This window comes from Balearica regulorum, chromosome 17, assembly GCF_011004875.1.
Source record: "Balearica regulorum gibbericeps isolate bBalReg1 chromosome 17, bBalReg1.pri, whole genome shotgun sequence".
NCBI classification, from domain to species: domain Eukaryota; kingdom Metazoa; phylum Chordata; class Aves; order Gruiformes; family Gruidae; genus Balearica; species Balearica regulorum.
Genome location: NC_046200.1, coordinates 13,664,057 through 13,683,964, shown reverse-complemented (window position 1 = coordinate 13,683,964; position 19,908 = coordinate 13,664,057). Strand labels below are relative to the sequence as shown.

At 56.1% G+C, this 19,908-nt stretch overlaps 1 protein-coding gene across 5 annotated transcripts in view; it reads left to right on the top strand.

Moving 5' to 3' along the window:
* TBX3 (T-box transcription factor 3) overlaps window positions 1-19,908 on the top strand; it is a 120,239-nt gene that overhangs the window by 97,750 nt on the left and 2,581 nt on the right. The window contains exons 1-7 of one of the 5 annotated variants that reach the window (XM_075769885.1): window positions 7,517-7,573; window positions 9,305-9,749; window positions 11,631-11,898; window positions 13,210-13,356; window positions 15,612-15,688; window positions 16,996-17,153; window positions 18,630-19,333. In XM_075769885.1, the coding sequence (XP_075626000.1) occupies window positions 9,355-9,749; window positions 11,631-11,898; window positions 13,210-13,356; window positions 15,612-15,688; window positions 16,996-17,153; window positions 18,630-19,333 (1,749 nt within the window). In that variant the 5' untranslated portion in view covers window positions 7,517-7,573; window positions 9,305-9,354. Of the gene's footprint in view, window positions 1-7,516; window positions 7,574-8,166; window positions 8,676-8,768; window positions 9,750-10,922; window positions 11,108-11,630; window positions 11,899-13,209; window positions 13,357-15,611; window positions 15,689-16,995; window positions 17,154-18,629; window positions 19,334-19,908 lie in introns of those variants that run through there. The other 4 variants (XM_075769883.1, XM_075769884.1, XM_075769882.1 and 1 more) reach the window with 4 other exon arrangements.

Sequence of the window (19,908 nt, the reverse complement as noted above, 5' to 3'; positions counted from 1 at the left end):
GCGGAGCCCGGCGCCGGGGCGAGCCCGGCGGCTCTCCAGCAAAACCTCCTGCGGGGAAAAAAAGAGAAAAAAAAAAAACCCAACAAAACCCAAAACCAAAAACCCAACCAAAACCAACAACCCCAAACCTTTCCCCTGTAATCCCAGTTATAGGAGGGGGAAGGATCCGCTCCGGGAAGCGGAGAGCGAGCTGCACAAATATTGTTTACACCTGCGACGCGAAGCTGGCTGTATTCTGCTCCGCTCGGCTTTAATTGGAAATCTTTTCCGTCTGCTTCAACTCCCGGATCATCTGGGTTTAATAAATTTTCACAACACTCCTGCTGCTCCAGAGAAACGCTGTGGCAGAAGTCGGCTCTGCCCGTGTTTCTGAATCCCAGCAGAAGAGTAATTACCGTAGGAGCAAGAGTGGCCTGGGACTTGTTTTTGGTCCAGGGGAAAGAGTGGGGGGACGGGGAGAGAGAAACCTGGCCATGAAGTGGGGGCTGTAAAGCTTATATATGTGTATACACACACATACATATGTATAGAAAAGCAAGGAGCAAGTGCAAGATCGAAAGCAGAGCCTGTCTTTTCTGCAGCCATGTGTGCCATTAAAAGCAAATAATTCAAAGTAGTTTTAAACTATAAAAACATGGGATCTTTCCCCTTCTGTTACTTTTTTTGTTTTGTTTTGTTTTTTTGGGGGGGGAGATATACAGATCCCTTCTCCCCTTCTCAGATGACCTCGGAGGACCGGTTTTTTCACTTTCCCATGTGTGCGCATTTGCGCTTTCCGGAAATCAATCTAAAGTTTGTTCAGAATGCTAACCTAAAATAAAACAGCGCTGCAAAACCTCCCACGCCCTAAAGACAGAGAAGAGCCCCCCCCCCCTTTTTTTTTCCTGCTTTTTTTTTTTTTTTTTTTTTTTGGAATTTCCATCTTGTTGTGCTCCCCACGGAAATGATCTCCGGAGGGTTTTGCTGGATCGTGTGTGGAGGTGTAAGGAAAGGAACTTTCTGGTGAAGCGCAGCGGGCTGTCGGTGGGGCAGCAGGCTGGGGATGAGGGGCTGGGGTCCCCGCTCCCCCCGCCCGGGTCAGCCCCCCGCGGGGGAGTTGTCCCCTTGCAGCAGGGACAATTGGAAAGCCATGGGGAAAGAGGAGAGGACTTTCTCCCTCTAACAGCACCTTCCGGAGTGCCGCTTGGACGGAGCCCGCAGCCCGCTCCCCTGGACGGCGGGTGTCAGCTTTAGCCTGGCCGAAGCGGCCAAGTTCTTCAGCGAAACTTGTCGCTACCCAAAAGTTTCCCAGGGCTGAGCTGGGACATTTCGGCTGCCTTCTGTAGCCCCCGTCTGAAGGTAGGGCGGGTGAAACCCTTCCCTCGCCCTGCGCAGGCAGATGCCAGAGGTCAAACGTACAGAGGGGCTGCAGGGGAAGGCAAAACCCGTTCCCAGCCGCCCCCAAACCTCCTAACTGGGGCATTGAAAAAATAAAGCTCTTCCCTCCTTCCCCAGAAAATCGGGGGGGTTGGGGGTTTGTGTTTTGATTTGGTTTTGGGGGGGTTATTTATTTATTTATTTATTTATTTATTTGCGCTGGGGATGGTTCGGGCTCTATTTCACGCGAAAGGGAATGAGTGAAATTAAATTACTGGGGACACGGTCACACCGTGGGTCCCTCACCGCTGCGACCCGGAGCTCCTCCGTTACCCAAACGTGTCGGGAACATTCCCCTTTAGCAGTTAATTTTTAAATCCTCCAACCCACGGTGAGAGTCGCTGCCGGGGAGGGAGCGATGCTGGACGCGGGGTCCCGCCGCCCCGCAGGGACACGGCTCAGCCCCGGCCCGGGAGCTCGGCGTCGGGGTGGATTCCCGTGGGCAAGTGTGTCAAGGGCTCGGGGCTGGTAACAAACGTCGCGTACAGGCAGTTGTCCGCCGCCTCCTCTTCTCTGTCATGTATCTCCTGCCTTGGGGTGTGCATGTGGGGGGTTATAGCTCTTTTTAATTGAAACCTAGTAAGGAAAATAGTAATGGATACCAGGCTCCGATGGAGAATACGTGTCCGCGGCTACATGATGAGCGTTAGTTCAGCAGACTTTAAGAAGCCAATTCTTCTTCTCTGTCATTTCGCTATTGACAGCAGCCCCTATTAGATTTACCATGTCCTTTTGCAACAGCTGGTCCTCCCCCCCCCCCTTCCCCCGGGCCGAGGTATCAATCGATGGCCGGGTGACTTGGTGGCATCTTGAAGAAAACGGGAGCAAAGTGTGTGTCAGCGTCGGTGCCAGAGGCTCCCGGATCCCCTCCTTGCTTTGATGCAAGCCGGCGTCTACTCTGTGCCCGGTGGTGCTCAGCACCGCCCGGGCTCCAGCACCGCTCCGCAGCCCCGGGGGATGCTGCTGCCCGCCCACCCCGCGGGGCGGGGGGGATGGAGATGGGAAAGGCTCCGGTTCTGGGTTGTTAAAGAACACGGCTGATGGTCAAAGCAGATAAAATCGGTTTCTTTGCCGGGTGCTGTCGAGTGCCTTGTTCTACTGGGTCTGCGGGGGGGGGGGGGGCAATGCCGCATCTGGAGAGCTGGAGGGCTGCTGCGGGAGGAACCGTCCCTCCTCTGTACTGTTGTTGTGTTGTGTGTGTGTTTAAATAATTGAATAAACGTATCCACTCCTTCCCTCCTTCTCCCTCGCACGCAGACACACACACAAAGACAGCATTGAAAAAGATAGATCTGTTTGACTATAGGAAACGACAATTAGTGGTACTTCCTGAGCGGCAAACTGTATGTGTACGCCTGGCTATTTTTAAAAGAAAACCCCTTATCCAAATAGTGAACCCTATTTACAATTTCTGCTGGGGCAACGACGGTGGAAGCAGAAGAATGGGTGTAGAGAGGGCGAGGGAGGGAGCAGGGCTTTCATTTTGCCTCTGCCAGCAGCACACCGGTGAGAAGAACAAGACCGGGGGGGTGGAAAGAGCTGCTGGGGCTGTGTGTGCAGCGGGTGATGCTTTGTGGCAAGGAGCAACCGAGTGGTGAAAAAACAGCTCGAAAGGGTAAAAGGGGATGTGAGCTGGGGAGGGAAGAGGACTGGCCCCAAAACTTGCTGTGCCCCAAAGTGCCCCCGTCGATGAGGCTGGGCCCAGCCAGGAGGCGGAGGGGAGAGCTGCAGGACGCGGCTCTGGGTGGCAAAGTGGAGGTGACTGGAGACCGGCAGAGCCGGATGGGGACAAGGTGAACACAGGTCTTGTGAGGAGGGGAGGAACTGGGGCAGGGCCAGTGATCTGAGCACAAGGGATGTTTGTGAGGGGAGCAAAAACTCACAATCCTGGAGCCCTGATGTTTGGGGTCCCACCAGAGCCGACACCTAGCAGGAGCCAGGCCAGGCCGGGGGGGCTCAGGACCAGCGAGGATGTGGGGGCTGCTCGCAGCAGAGGCAGGCAGGGAAGGGCAGCTGGCTGCCAGTGCTGCGGTGACCCCAGGCTGGGGGGATGGTGCTGCCTGACCCTGCAGCGGCTCTGCCACGGTCAGTGCCGTGCTGCTCCCATCAGGCTGAGCCGTGCCGGGGGTACGAGCATCCTCTCCCGGAGGATCGCATCCCAGCAAGGGCTGGAGGGTGAGAAACCTCTCCAACTGCTGCTTTTTCCCCCAGTGCTCCAACAAGGCATGTGTAACACTGTCTCTGTGTTGTGTGTGCCCCCCCCAGCCCCGGGGGCCCTGCAAAGCCCTGAGCTCGTCTGCACTGGGAAAGGGACCCTCCCTGTCCCCCTCTTTACTTCTGTTCAGAGAGATGGGACATGATGGGGTCCAGTCTGCTGAGAGAGAGACATGATTTTTTTTTTCTTCTTGCTATTTCTAATGCCTCGCCATGTTTTTTAGACCCGGGCAGGTTATTTTGGAAAGTTTTTGGGCCAGGTTTTCCATGAAACTCAGCTGGCAACTAGAGGAATGGCTCTGCCAAAGGGAAGGCAAAGAGCTGCTGCAGTGACCCTTCCTTTCCCCGTAATAGTTTATACAGTCCGAGTATAGAGACTCTCTCCCTAAGGGACCTGCTTCATTACACTTGTGGCCTGCAGTGCCGCTCTGGGATGGAGCTGTGTCAGCACGGTCCCCGTTTACTGACACCTTTTGCTGGGCTTGGGAAGGGCCTGCACAGGGCAGGGAAGAGTTTCTGTCGGAAGAAGCACGTAATCGCCGCTCACCAGACGCCCCCCGTGCTGTAGCCAGTATTTACTGCAAACCTGCCAAAGTAAACCAGCCCTCTGCGTTTTATTTCGGATAAACACGGCATGGCCACGGTGGGGTGTTGCCTTCCGAAGGGCTGGAGATGGAGCAGAGGCTGCGGCGCCACGGGAAAGGGAGGGAGGAGAGGGATGAATCCTGCAGGGTGTGGGGCGGCTGGCAAGCAGGATGGGTCTGGGCCCCTGGGGATGCTTGGGACCAGCAGCGTGATAAGGAAATGCATAGATAGGATGCAAAACCCTACTTACATTCTGCACGTTGGCCCCGCTCACCATGCACCAGGGCTTGTCCTCTCCTGCGGAGCACCCGTGAGCACCCAGCACACGCAAGGGGTGCAAGGGACACCTCAGGTTTTGCTGTCGGAGCAGGGATGCGCAGCGTACCCCAGGGCACGAATCCCTCCCGGTCGCACGCACCCACACAACATCTCCACGTACACACACAGAGGGCGTGTAACGCACACACAGTCCCTCCACGCACGCACACATGCCTCGGAGCTGCTCCCGCAGGCCTGGGAGAAGACGTGGGCCCAAAAACCGGGCTGCCTTTATTTTCCTCTTGCCTTCTTCCTCCAGCTGGCTCTTCAGGCCACCGGGCGAGAGCCAGAGCCTCTCTCCTCCCACACCTCCAACACACACGCACAGGGCAGGCTCGCTGCATGCCCCGAGCTCTGGTGTAAACGCAAAAAGTTGCTTAGGAGGGTGAAATCTGAGCAAGTGGGGCTCTCCCAGCCACTCAACCACCAAAGGCCCGGGGTCTGGCCAGCTCCGCTTTCCCTCCGGCCTGGCTTGAACCAGGGAAAACCCAGCGAGGCGCTGGCGCTGGTGGCATCAGGGAGCAGAGGAGAGCTGGGGAAGGTGGGAGCCGCTCCCCCCGCCCCGGCCTTTAGTTCTTTGCGCTCCGAGATTAGAGAGCTCCGGCCTGGCCGCTCTCCGGGGAGACAGCGGAGACCTTTCATGCCTCTTTGAAGAGCCAAGATAGTGTCGGCCTTGGTGCAAGCCCAGCCTGCAGACGGGCCGGGCGGCGCGGGGGCAGCCGTCTATCTCGGTGTGCTATCACCCTGCCTCCCCCCCCGACCAGCCCCATTCCCACCTCCACCCCGCTCCCGGCCCTTCTTCCCGGGCCGCCTTGGTCTCTTTTTTTTTTTTTTCCCCCCTCATCCCCCTTCCTCCCCTTCACTTTGCCATGAATTTCTGCGGGCGTCCTCATTTATTTCTTTCTGCGCCTCGCTTATTTATTTATTTCTGGCAAAGAGGCGGCTAACAAGTAGCTGGAAGCACTGGCCAATATTTAACTAAGATGGCTGGCCATCGGGTCCCTTTTGTTTGCTTGCAAATTAATCATCCAGCGCGCAGTCGGCGCCAGGGTAGATTTATCACACACAGAAGGGGGAATGAGGCGGCCGAAGGGAGACAAAGACTGTTCGCACCTTCCCGCTTTTGATCTCAGATTAGCGCAGCCTCCCTTCATAATACGAGTCTCCAGGGGGCTTCGTCGGGGAGGTCACTCGGAACTGGCGGAAGTTTGCACGCCATTAGCCAGACGCTGAAATTGGAAATCCTAAAGCGGCAAACGTTTTATTTTCTTCCGCGGGGAGAGTTGCGCGGGTGGGTGCCGAACGCGGTGCAAGGTGCGGGGCCAGGAGCGGAGGGGCGGTAACGGCTCCGGTCTCTGCCGCGGCGCCGAGGGCGCGTACCGGTGGGGCGGGGGTGGGGGGGGGGGATTGGGGCGCGGCGGGGCTGGGAGCGGCTGCGCTTGTCCTGCGGGAGCCCGCGGGCACCTCCCGGTCCCAGGGAAAGAGCGGCGGCCTGGTTGGGGCAAATTGCGGCAAACTTGGTGAAGCCGCCGGGCGTTTGTTGTGGGCTCTGTTAAAGGAAAGGCATAGGGTTTGGGGGTTCCCACCGCGGCAGCGGCTGGAGGCAGGAGCCCGAGAACCGGCTCAGAGCAGAGGTTGAAAACACTCGCTCCCTTCGTTGGTAACTAGTGCCGAGCGCTGCGCGGGTAGCCAAGCTCCTGGCTTCGTGGAACACATGAGACTTTCCCCCCCTCTCCTGTCTTCGCCCCCCCCCCCCCCCCCTTTGAACGCATTACTCCCGCTTCCTTTCCCCCCTCCTCTTTTCTCCATCAACCCCCACCCCCGACCAAAGGGGAGATATTTTGGTGAATGCAAAGCGATCCTAGACGCTGGTTACTACAGGGACTTCACCAAGCTGGCGCCAAGCGCTCTTAACCATGTGCGTCAAAAATGCAGTGGTAGAAGAGCTAATCACTTTAGAGGTTCCGCTCCCATCTGCGCGCAGCCAGCGCCGAGCCCCCGCGCTCCCCCGCTCCGCTCCCGGAGGATTATCTTCCTCTCTTTAAAGCAGGATTGGGGCGGGGGGGGGGGTGTGTAGGGACATCCCGCCGCCGTTCCCCCCGAGAGAGGAGGATGATTCGGCACCTCTCGGCGCTGGGATATCCCGCCTAACACACGCGTGGGCGCCCCGTGCCCTGCATGCCCACGGCTCCCACGACACGCACGCATACAACGCCCCGTCTTGCTGCCCTGCACTGTCACTCCCCGAGGAACATGTCTCCCCAGAAACGTCCCGAGAGGATCCTGCCCGGCTCTTCCCTCTCCGTGGGGCCGGCGCAGACCCACGCGTGATGTCTTCCCCGGGGGAGGATGGCCGGCTCCGTGCGAGCCCGGGTACGGGGGCACCCGGGGATGGGCCCCCCCCGCCCCGGCGCTGCCCCGGCCCGGGCGCAGGGAAAGCCGCACTTCCCGTCTCCTCCCCGCGCACCTCATGGAAGAGGAGGGGTGTGGGAGCGTAACCCTCTCGGCGCCGGTACCAGCCGAGTGGCCTTAATCCTCAGCGCCAGGGAAAGAAAGAAAAAAAAAAAAAGAATAATAAATAAAATCCCGTTTTCCAGCTGCTTTCCGCCCTCTTCCCCGCTCCCCCCCCCCCAGCGCGATCAGCAGCCGCCGGGCCCGGGGCTGAGCCGAGCGGCGGCCCCTGCCCGCCTCGCCGCAGCCTGCAGCCGCCCACGACAACAATAATAACGGCGGCCGCGGCGGCTGGGGCAGCCGGAGCCGAGCCCCGAGCCGGGCAGAGACCCGCAGAGCTACCCCCCGGGCCGGTTCCCACCCCTCCGGGGCTCGCCCTCAGATTTGCGGGGGGGGAGGAAAGCGCCCGGTCCCCGGCCTGGAGGTCCTGTCTCGTTTAAAGAAAGCAACTTTCCTTGGGGGGGGGGGGGGGGGTGGGGAAGAGAACGGGGGGGGAGCAGCGGGAGGGGGGGGATGACACCAACCCCGGCGGCTGCCGCGACGCGGCGGGGATGGGCGTGCGGCGCGGCGGGCCCCGCGGCTGCCCGAGGTGGGTCCGGACCTCGGGGCGGGGAGGAGGGGGGTGCACCCAGGGTTGTCCCCGCTGCGGGCCGGGAGGCGGCTGCCGGGGCAGAGCTCGCAGCGCACGGCCCGGCTGGGGTGCGGTGCGGCGGGGGGCGGGGGGGGGAAGCACCCAGAGCCGGACCCCACCATCGCCACGCGTGGAAAACCACCCCCCCCACCCACCCACCCCCCAGCTCCCGGCGCGCCCTCGCCGCCTCTCCAGCGCTGCCCGCGGCCGCTGTCTTGGAAGCTCCTACCGGGGCAGGCAGCCGGCGGAGAGCGCACTGAAAATGCCCAGCCTGCCATCTCGCCGGGGCCGCGGGAGGCCGGGGCCGGGGGGGGGGGTGGGGGGGTGGAAGTGCGGGGGGAGGGGGGCGATGAGGCGGCCCCGAGCACCCCCCCTAGAGGCGGGTGCTCCCGGCCGCCCTCCCCGGCGCTGCCTGCTCCCTCCCCTCTGATCATGTTGACATATTCACACGGCCCGGAGTACTAGTGATGCTTTGCTGCAGCGTTACAGTTTCCGACACCTTCTTTTTATAACTCGGCTCTGTCCCCCTTCCACTCGACCTGTCAAAACCACGCCTATGGAGCCACACAATTGGTCCGAAAGCGTCAAAGAGCCAATCAAGGAGGCTCCAGCTCCCTTGTAACCCACAACACATCCATACAATCTGGTGCACGCAGAGCACAGACTCACAGGGAATTCTCAGAGCTGAGAGGCTCCTTCTCCCTCTCTCTCTCTCTTTCTTTTCCTCTCTTTCTCCCCCCCCCCTTTTTCTCTTCCTTTCTCTTTCCCTCTCTCTTTCTCCCTCTCTCCCTTGCTGGAGCGCTGCTGGAGCAGAGACAAGAGCGTAATTCTTCCAGATTTTTTTTTTTTTTTTTTTTTGAAGCGGAGTGAAAGAGAAAGAGAGGGGAAAAAATAAAAAGAAAAGGAGGAGGGTGAAAGAAAGAAGCGATCCTGATGGAAATCAGGGCACCCTGACCAGCTCCTGCTTGGAGAGGGGGGAAGGAGAGGCGGAAACGAGATTTCCCTACAAGTTTTCGCTGCTGAAGGTTGCTCAGGAGCCTTCCTCGGTCGGCGAGGGGGGGTGGGTTTGTTTGCTTCTTTCTGCTTTCCCTCCTTTCCCAGCCTCTGCTCTGCAGCCTGACCGTACGGAGGAAAGGTGGAGGGGTGGGGGGGAGGGGGGGGGGGAGAACCAGCCACCCAAAAAGAAAACCCAGCTTCGAGCCGTCACCCTCCGCCACGAAAGAAGAGAAGGGGGATTGAGACTAAGAGAAAAAAGAAGAAGAAGAAAAAAAAGGATCTCGGCTTGTCCAGCCCTTCTGCGGCAACAGGAGCAGACAGCGAACCCGGTGGATTTTTTTTTTTTTTTTTTTTTTCCCCTTCTTCGGCGTTTCTTTTCCAGCGCAAGGACTTCCACTCAGGAAAAAAAAACCAAAACAAAAAAACAACCAACAACCCAAAACCAACAACCCAAACAAACCCGCAGAGACCGAACACAAAAAAAAGCAAGACTAATAATGAACAATCCTGTTAATCCGCTGTCCCGAGGGCTGGGGATGTGCCCCGGCTCGGGAAGTCGTAGGCTGTAGAAGTTCTGCCTCTCCCCCATGTACTGTGCTGTCTAGAGCTTGTTTCCCCCCACCCTATTTTTTTGGTGCTTTATTGCTGTTGTTGTTATTATCTTAATTTTTCTTCTTCATGATGTGCTGTTAGAAACCACTCCGGGACTACTCCAGCAGTAGGAAGACCGAGGAGTGGAGTGGATGAATATACCGATGAGAGATCCAGTAATCCCTGGGACAAGCATGGCTTATCATCCTTTTTTACCTCACCGGGCACCGGACTTTGCCATGAGTGCTGTGTTGGGACATCAGCCTCCCTTCTTCCCGGCTCTGGCTTTGCCTCCCAACGGGGCAGCCGCCCTCTCCCTTCCCGGGGCTCTGGCTAAACCCATCATGGATCAGTTAGTGGGGGCTGCAGAGACTGGTATCCCCTTTTCTTCCCTGGGTCACCAGGCAGCAGCCCATCTGAGGCCTTTAAAAACTCTGGAACCAGAAGAAGAGGTGGAAGATGATCCGAAAGTGCATCTGGAAGCCAAAGAGCTTTGGGAACAATTCCATAAAAGAGGCACGGAGATGGTGATTACCAAATCGGGAAGGTAGGTCTGGGTCCGGGGGTTCGTGCTTTCCCCCCCCCCCTCCCTTTCCCCCAGCCCTGTCTCTGCACCCCACCAAGCTGCTCCAGAGCAAGGCTCTTTCGCCGACAAATTCTTCCGTAAAGCTCCTTTCACCTGGAATTACGGAAAGTTTTAGGCAGCTGGAGATCCGAGTCCACCTCGGGCACCACGCTGCGGGGACAGGCTGGACCACTGAGCCACGACCCGGCCCTGCTCAGCGTGTGCGTGTGCAGGGGGCGAGAGGGTCCCTTCATGGTTCAGCAGCTTAATGCTTTCTGGAGAAGACTGGTAGCAGAAAGAAAATAATTTGGGGTTGGACAAGGAGCTGGCCTGATTTCAGCTTTGCTACGCGTAGTTTTTCTTCCTTGAGAAAGGGAAATAAAGGAAAAAAATACTCGGAGCTGCAGGAGGGCAGATAGGTTCAGTTTATCGGTTGCTTCGCTTGTGCCTCCCTCTCTCTGCTGGGATCTAGGCTTGCATTTGTGCTGACTAATTACATCTGGAAATGCACAAAAAGCTGACAAAAATACCCAGCGGTCCTGCAGCCGGGGCTGTGGTGGCAGGGAAGGTTTTGCAGCTCCGCGCTGCTTGTCGCTGTATTTATAAAACCTTCACGTGGGAATGAATGAAAATACACGGCGCGTCCACGCTCGGCATTTCAGCATTTTATAGGTTTGCCCCTCTGAAATCCCTCTCTATATTCGCTACTCATTGACATCTGTGCTCTTTTACAACTCTACCTATTGCTGTGATGACATGTAGGGAGAAAACTTTCTTCGTACCCGGGTGTTTTTCTAAGGGACTCTCTTAGAAACCTCCCAAACAATTCGCGTGTAATTTGCCAGGAGAATTACTCGAGGAAGCCACTCCTGAGAAAGTCCTCTTAGCTGGCCTTCAGCTGCCTTGCTGGAGCTTCACCTACTTGCAGAGCACCAGTTACAGGCTACAGGCTCAAGAAAAAAAAAAAAAAATTACCAAAACCAACTCCGAGCAGCAAGGAGGGGAAAAAAAAAAAAAAAAAAAAAACTCCCCTCGCCCATTTTACTGCTTTCCCGAAGTTTTCTCTGTTAATTGTGGTCAAAAGTTTTTTTTGCGCGAAAGCCTCGGCGAGTATTAAGCGCTCTTACATGTTGCAAAGTCATGTGTTTCCTTTTAAGTTGAGATTGCTGAATGCCAACCGCTCGATATAATAAACAGCAAATTTGTGGTATCCTGTTGCAGTTTGGAGCTGGACTGGGGAGCGGAGGGGAGCGGGGTTTGGAGGGAGCCCTCTGCACAAATGGGTTATCACCGGCAGGCTGCAGCGCTGGGAAAGCCACGGCAGCCACCCTGCCCTCGCTGTAGGGTTGTGTGGGTTTGGGGTTTTTTGGGGGTTTTTTTTTTCTTCCTCTGCAAAGTGAAAAAGTCCCCTCTCCGCTTTTCACCGGTGGACTAGGTTAGAATAATGCGGAATATTTATTTTATCGGGGCGCCATCTCTTCCCATTTCTTTGTTTAGCAGGCAAAAAAGGAAAATAATGAGCGATCTGAGAGCCCCGAATGAGACCTTGCTGTTTAGGAATGGCAGAGGGTAGGCGCCTGCTGATTTCTAGGGAACACGTACCTCTCCCCTCCGCCCCCCATCCCAGGGACCATTTTCTCCTGAAACTTTTAAGCGTTTGAGAAACCTTTTCGCTGGGGGCGGGGGGAAGCCCTTTTGCTGCGGGGGGGGAGGACGCACACACGCGACTTTTCTGCTTGAGAGCCGAAGCGATATGCTTGGTGGACGCACTACCGAGATTCAGGAGCTTATTTAAACGCTGTAATTAATTTTATTTTATTTTCGTCTTGTCTTTTCTTTACCACCCCCCGTCTCTGCCCGTAGGAGAATGTTTCCTCCATTTAAAGTGAGATGCACTGGACTGGATAAAAAGGCCAAGTACATTTTATTGATGGATATTGTGGCGGCTGATGATTGTAGGTACAAATTCCATAATTCCCGGTGGATGGTAGCCGGCAAAGCTGACCCTGAAATGCCAAAGAGAATGTACATCCACCCGGACAGCCCGGCCACCGGCGAACAATGGATGTCCAAAGTCGTCACCTTTCACAAGCTGAAGCTCACTAACAACATCTCTGACAAGCACGGATTTGTGAGTGCCTTTTACACCTTCCTTTGCCCCCCCCTCCCCGCCCTTTCCCTCCCTCGCTGCCCGGCCGGAGCGGTGGGTCCCGGCGGGGGGGATCCACCCGGGAGCGCAGCGGCTGCTCGGCCGGAGCCCTTCCCGCAGCCCCGGCTGGCAGCTCCCGCGGGTGGCCGAAGTGCGGGGAAAAAATGGGGAATAAATACCTCCCTCCACGCACACGGGGACCTGCGTCTGTCCGGTTTATAATATTTTTTTTTTTTTCTCCCCTGTTGCTGAGGTCAGGATTAAACACTCGAGTTTATTCTGTAACCTCTCCGAAGCCCCATCTGTGCCATTCAGCATTAACTTTAGAGATATATTTCCAGCATAGCACAGCTCGATATTTCTCGGAGCTGTGGTGACTTTATATATCTCTATATATTTTTTTAATAAAGTCGATCACACTTTTTAAGCGTAGGAAAATGATATGCGTATGTGTATAAAGGGCTTAAAGGCCTAAGTACGCAAACATTTAAATATATATTAATCTGGATAATGTAAAGCAAGGCAAAGTGAAAATAAACAGGGACCAAAATCAGAGGTCAAGTTGCCCATTCATGTCTATCCACTCCTTTACATTTACTGGGTGTGCGGAGATAAAAACTTACCCTCGGAGTGAAATCAAACAAACCTGCTGATAAGTGCTCTGACGATCCTTGCCATTTCTTTCTATCCCTGGGAAAGTCTCCGCCTCGGAGCCGGGGGTTGCTGGTGGTGGCCGCGGTCGGGGGATCTCTAATGTGCCGAAGATTGCATTTGCTAGCTGTGATTTGATTAGGCGATACATTTTTGCCTTTCGCAGAAGGCCTTAAGTGGATTGGGGCAAGCAATTAGACCTAGCCAAAAGGCTCTCGTGGTGGTGTTGCTATTGTAGCTGCTGCTGCTGCTTCTTTACGTGATTTTAATTTTTTATTATTTTTTTTTTCCACGTTGAAATCAAAAGACTTTGCGGCCGGAGCCCGAACAGCTTCTCCCCCTCTCCTAGGAGAGCTCTGCTGGGATTTTAACCCCCTCTCCGAGAGGTCCAGCGGAGAGCCTAACCCCGGCGAGCTGGAGCTGTCAGTGCTTTTTGTTGGATGCTGCAAGGCGTGTGCGTGTGTTTGGAGTGTGCTCGGCGGGGAGGAGGAGTGAGGGGAGGAAGGAGAGGGAAGGCAAATTAGGAGGAGAAAGTGCCGATGGCTGGGGAAAGTGCGAGGCGGGGGTGCTGCTCCAGCTGACGGTCTTCTTTCCTCCCCCCCCCCCCCGCCCTCTCTGCTGCCGGCCGCTGCTCCCCCCCAGACCATTTTAAACTCCATGCACAAGTACCAGCCCCGGTTCCACATCGTCCGAGCCAACGATATTCTCAAGCTTCCCTATAGCACGTTCAGGACCTACGTTTTCCCGGAGACTGAATTCATCGCAGTGACCGCATACCAGAATGATAAGGTAAGGAGATTAAGAAAGGATTTATTTTACGTGTTTTGGCTTTTAAGAGAGCTTTTACTCTGCATTGTTCCCTTAAAAATCACGAAGCCCATCCCGCTCCTCTTTTTCTCCCCTTCAAAACCTCCTTGATCCAACTTCGGGCAGGCGCCGGGGGAGGGGGTCGGGCACTCTCCTAATACCGACCTCGGGGAGGGTATTAGGGTTAACCTGCTCAGGGGGGGTTTCGCTCCCCGGTATGGGGAAAGGGATAGGATGGGGTGGGGATCGCTGCTTTCAGTGTGGATTTAATCTAAGATGCATCAGGGAGAGAAAAAAAAAAAAAAAAAAAAGGAAAAAAAAGGAAAAAAAAAAGAATAAAAAAAAGAATCGGCTCCGTGTGTCGAAAGACGGGGAGGGGGGGGGGAGGAGAGCAGCAGGGAGATTTTGTAATTCTTCCTGGCCTTTGTGCTGTTTTAGCTCCTTTAACAGCAATTGGCAATAAGGCTGGAGCACACGTCTGGTTCCTATTATTATTATATTATGATTTTTTTTTGCATCCTGTAGTGTTTTATTATTTTTTGTGGTACAGAAATATGCTCTGATCAGAGAGGGCTATCTCGCTTGAATTTAGCTGGAAGGTCTGAAAAAGCCAGAGTAGAGAAACTTTTGCAGCGCTGCAGACGCTACCTTTCCATTTCTGTTGGTTTATTGTCGCTTGCGACGAAGGTGGTGTATTTGGAAGAGTGGCAAATGGCGAATTTATGATAATTAAGTCAAGTGGAAGGAAGCAAAGGAGCCAAAAAAGGGACTTTGATTTTTGTTCTGTCTATAAATTATAACTTTGTGCGTGCGTGCGTTAAGCGCAGAGGGTCTGGATGTGCAGCGTCCGCTCGCTGCAGTTTTCCCCTGCCTCTCTCTGTCCCCTCACATCCTTCACTATTAAAAATTAAGGGGTGAAGAGACGGGGGGAGGCTGCACCTTTCTGCCTGCGTTTTCAAAAAAAAAAAAAAAAAAAAAAAAAAAAAAGCCGTTTCTCCCTCGGGGCTCGGGCTATTTTGTTCTTTTTCTGCGGCCGGGCTCTTGCAAGGAAACGGAAAGAAAATGTGTGTACAGAGAGTAGACTTTGCTTTGGGACTTATCAGCAGGGCTGTTCGCCCCGGTCTATCAGCTGGGGCCGGCTTGGTTAAAGGACAAAAATGAGCATATTTGTCTGATTGCCATGAAATCTCCTGGAAAGCGGCGTGCTGGAGCGGCGGGGAGCCCTGGGCTCCGGCGCTGGGAGAGCCGCCCCGCCGGCAGGTCAGAAGGCACGGCCAGCATCACCTGGATTAAAAGTCCTGCTGGTTTTAGCAGCGGGTTTTCCCTGCTCTTTCCTGATCCTGCGTGTGCGGCGGGGGGCGGAGGGGGGGGGGGGGGAGTAACTTGGGAGCCGGCGCCGGTCCTGCCCGGCACTCAGCCTCGGGCAGGGGTTTGCTCGTCGGGGTCCTGCTCTCCTCTCAAATTGGAGGGTTGCGGCGCTTCCAGCCCGGTCCAGGACCGGGAGCGGGAGCGGGACGGCGGGCAGGCGGCATCCCCGTATCCCGTTATAGTGAGGGGAGTCCCCGGCCGGGCTTTGAATCCGCCTCCGCGCATCGTACGCGCAGGCACGGGGAGCTGCAGGGTGCTCCGCAACCCCCCCCCCACCCCTCCAATCCCTCCAAAGGCAGGAAGAAACAGCCATTCCCTGCAATAACCTGAATTCCGAGGAAACCCCCAAGCATTCACCAAAAAACTTACACCTTCCCCCCCCCCAAAAAAAAAAAAAAAAAAAAAACCCAGCTCGCTCCTGGCACCCCCGGCGCCCCAACACACACGCGGAGCATAATGCGATTATATAAAGTATTTTATTATAGCAAGGGGGTGGGTATGATTCCTTTGTGGTTTAATTATGGCATTTAAAGAGTTTTAAGCGCAGGCATAACTTGCATGGATCGCATTGCACGGCTAAATTAACGCCGATGCGGTGGCAGCAACACGGGGCTCTTTCATTGCCACCCCAGCCCGGGTCACCGGCCAGCCCGGCCGGGGGATCGCTGCGAGCTGCCTCCAAACAGGCTCGGCAAACCGAGGAGATTCACCCCAAAACCAGAGTCCTCTGCTCCTGCCGAGGTCCTGGTGGAACTGAGGGAACTGAGGAGAGGGGGGTTTTTGCTGTCGTTTTTTAATACAAAATCTCCTTATTTCTGTCCCAACTCCCTGCCTATTTGTTTTTTGTTTTTTTTTTCTCCATCCTATAGATCACTCAATTAAAAATTGACAACAACCCCTTTGCCAAAGGTTTTCGGGACACCGGGAATGGAAGGAGAGAAAAAAGGTGAGTCTGGATAGATTATATTTAGGTGCCTTGTTTGGTTTTCGTGTGTAAAGCTCAGAACATGAGCAGAGGTCAAAATCACCAAACCACACTTCCCCCCGCCAAAATTCATAAGGATCTTGTCATTAATAACGCCAAACTGATTGCATGGGAATTCTTTCCTGCCTTCCACGTTTATTTTTTACATCGGAGGGGATGGCTGGCCAAAGGAATGGTGGTACATTAAGCAATTATCACTGGAAAAAGAAGTTTCCCTTAAAATGTTGAGAGGAATATTACGTTATAGTTTGTATCTGGGACTGCGAAGGAGGGAGAAGTGAGGGCAGAGCTGATCGCTGGTTGAATCTCCTCTGGCATTTTCCCGGGGACTGTATCGAAAAGCCTAAAGTGTGGAGGAGAAACATATAAATAAACTGTTTTGACAGAGGTGTCTCGTGAATATGGAAGTAATTAATGATAGAAGATTTTTTATTTCTTCTAAAAGCAGCAGGACACAGTTTGTGTTCCAGGTAGACAGACGGACAGAACTCGTTTTAATGGGACTCCAGATTTTTGTTTTTAATACTGGAGAAAATAGAGAAAGGGATGATTTTTTTTTTTGTTTCTTTTGATGGGGGATATGTCTTTGTATTGTTACAGCAGACAGGATATTTTAGCCGTTTGCACTCGGGTTTAGAGTTTAGATAATGAATAAATCTGTCTGTTCCTCTTTTTTTAACCAAAAAAAAAAAAAAGGGGGGGGGGGACGGACACACACGTAATGTAAAACAAGAGGCCTTTCTCCTTGCCCAGCACAAACACACACACACACACACGCCAGTTCCTCTTGTCCGTCAGTGTGAAAATAAAGCCAACACTGGAGCCACAGGACGGAAATGATTTCTAATTTCTCTCTAAATATAAATAGATTTTTAGTCCGGGTTAATTGTTGGTGAAAAGATTACATAAAGTGCCTAACAAAATAACCACTTCCTAGCAATCTTAGCAACCATTAAGATGGCTCATATCTCTGGAACATCCTTGCCTTTTAAAAGCTAATCTCCAGGGAATGCTTCCCTCTTCCCTCCGCCCCTTGTCTTTAATATCTGCCCTTGCTGAGGAGCTGCTCACCGCTTCCAAGAAATCTCCTCTCATTAGCAGCCAAGTCCTGCCTGCGAGAAACGCGTTCCCCCCTCGAGAGGACCTTGGCCCTGAATTCCCCTGCCCCTGTCATCCCCGAACAGGGACACGAGAAGGGATGGGGGGTCCTGGGGGGATCCCGGGGGGGTGCCGGGGTCCCCTCGCCCAGCGGGTGCGTGTGCCCGTAGGAAGCAGCTGACCCTGCAGTCCATGCGGGTGTACGACGAGAGGCAGAAGAAGGAAAACCCCACCTCGGACGAGTCGTCCAACGAGCAGACGGCCTTCAAGTGCTTCGCCCAGTCCTCCTGCCCCGCCGTGCCCGCCGTCGGCACCTCCAGCCTCAAAGGTGAGAGCTGCGCAGCCCGGCCCCCCCCGGGTCCCCCCGGGGAGAGCCTGGGGGCCTGCTCCGCGGGGGGACGGATCCTGGCCTGCACCGCTGCCCTCTGGCACTGGCGGTCCTTCCTTCCTTCCTTCCTTCCTTCCTTCCTTCCTTCCTTCCTTCCTTCCTTCCTTCCTTCCTTCCTTCCTTCCTTCCTTCCTTCCTTCCTTCCTTCCTTCCTTCCTTCCTTCCTTCCTTCCTCTTTTCGCTCACTTCTTCCTCTTCTTCATCTCTTTTCCCCTCCCTCTCTGTTCTTGCTCTTTTTATCTTTTTTCTTTGTCTCTCCTTCTCGCCTTCTTTCCCTTTTTCTCTCGCTCTCCTTCTTACTTTCCCTTTTTCTTTCTTTTTCTTTCCCCCCCCCCCCCCCCCCTTTTCTCTCTCTTTCTCCCTCTCTGCCCTTCACAACTCTTTCCCTCTCACTTTCTTTCCCTCCTTCTCCCTCTTCCCCGGCCTCCCTCTCCCCCTGCTGCACGTTCGTTCCTCCCCTCCTTGGTTCAGAAAGGAGCCAGCTCTGAGTCAAGGGAGCAAAGACAGACCACGGGGCAAAAGTTCAAAACTGGAGTCACTCCATTAATATTCCTCTCTGAATCTGTTATTAGAGGAAGGATCTTTCCCCTGGATACAGTCCCGAACTTTGTTATAGAAAAGTCACCCTCGATTTCTCTCCGTGCGGGGTTGGGAGCTGTCTGCAGCGCTCTCACATGTATTAATCCATCCCGGGGCGGGGGGTGCGGGGGGGAGGAGGAAACAACCTCTTTTTTGTTGTTGCTTTACTCGTTTGTTTAAAGTCCTGCCGAGCGGCGGGGAGGGGAGCTGGGAGGGGACCCGAAAAGCAAACCAGAGCTTCGCACCTGGGGCGCTGAAATTAGGAGATGAAGCGCAGAGGAATCCAGCGAAGCCGTGCATGCGTTTGGGGAGGAGGCGGGGGGGTCTCCAGGGGGTGATGCAGGCGGGTGGGTGTGCGTGTATATGGTCAAAGTTGGCCCGTCCAAAGGGCTGAAAAGTTTGGAAAAGTTCTTAGGAGACACATCCCCGAGAGCCTCCGAGCCCGCCGGGAGGACGCTGCTGTCCCTGCAGCCCCGCTGGCTCTGCCGCGGCCGGGGAGGGGGGGGGGGGGGTCCCCGGGGGCTCCCCGCCGCCCCGAGCAGCCCCGGCGGAGCGGAGCCGCTGGCCCCGGGCCCGCCCGGCTGGGGGGTCGCTCCTCCGGGCCGCCGCTTTGTTTCGCAGCCAGTTTTGCTGCGCTGTGTAAAACTCGGGTTGGCTTGGCTAGGGTGGGCGGTGGGAGCCGGGAGGTATATTTATTTATATAAGAATAAAAAAGGAAGTATTTACATTGAAATCTCTGGCCGGCCAGGAAGCCTCTCTGCCCCCTCTCCCAGCCTGACGGGGGGGTTAGGGACGTGCAGTGCTGGACCCCAGCCCCGGGCTCCCTTTGTCTTGCAGATCTCTGTCCCAGCGAGGGAGACAGCGATGCAGACAGCAAAGACGATCCCTTGCTAGAAGCCACCGAGTCGGGCAAAATCAGCACGACCACCGCCACCACCCCAGCGCCGGCCAGCTCCGCCGCGGCCGCGGGAGACGACCCCCGGGAGAAGGGGGGCAGCCCTTCCAAAAGCCACTTCTTCCCCGGTGACTCGGCGGGGAGTCGGAGCCGAGAGAGGACGGAGAAAGCCCCTCCGGACTCCCGGCATAGCCCGGCTACTATCTCTTCCAGCACCCGGGGGGGGAGCCTGAGCGGCGAGGAACTGAAAAGCCCCCTCAGGGATGGCCCCAAAGTAGACGAGAACCGGCTGCTGGGCAAAGAGCCCTTCGCTCCCCTCACGGTCCAGACCGACAGCACGGCCCACCTGAGCCAGGGACACTTGCAAAACCTCGGCTTTCCCCCCACCCTGGCCGGTCAGCAGTTCTTCAACCCGCTGGGGAACGGGCACCCGCTGCTGCTTCACCCCGGGCAGTTCGCCATGGGGGGGGCCTTCTCCGGCATGGCCGCGGGTATGGGGCCACTGCTCGCCACCGTCTCCGGGGCATCTGCCGGTGTCTCGGGACTGGACAACACGGTCATGGCCACGGCGGCGGCCCAGGGACTCTCGGGAGCATCGGCGGCTGCTTTGCCTTTCCATCTGCAGCAGCACGTCCTGGCGTCTCAGGTACCGCATTCCGCCCCCCCCTCCCGCTGCCCCTCCGGAGCAGGGGGGTCCGTCCTGGGGGAAGGGAGGGAGTAGCAGAGCACCCCCTTTAGCCTCCTGGCTGCCCGTCCCCGTCCCCCCCCCGGCTCTTTCTGCAGGGGCAGCCGCCGGGTTTGGGGGAAAGTCAGAGGTGGGGAAGTCCCGGGGGGGGGTGGGGGGGTGGCCCAGCTTGAACTCGCGGAGCTCTTCCACCCGCCCCGCTGTCCTCCTGCTCCTGTGCTCCGTGGGACCCCGTACCGGGCCAGGCCTCCGATGCTCCCCCCCGCCCCTCCCCGGGGGGGCTCGGCGGCTCCCCGGGCGGTCCCAGAGCGCAGCTCCGCGGTGCGGGGCGCGTCCCGGCCTGTGAAGCGGCGTCGCCGTTGCGGGGTGGGTTGGGGGGGGTGGTGGTGGTGGTGGTGGGGTGATGGTGATGGTGGGGGGATGGTGATGGGGGGGTGTTCCCGGGGCTGCCCTGCGAGGGGCGGCTGTACCTGCGGGGACAGAGCGTTCGCCCCAGCAAAAGAAAATCTCCCCGCGGAGAAGGAGAGTGGCGGAAG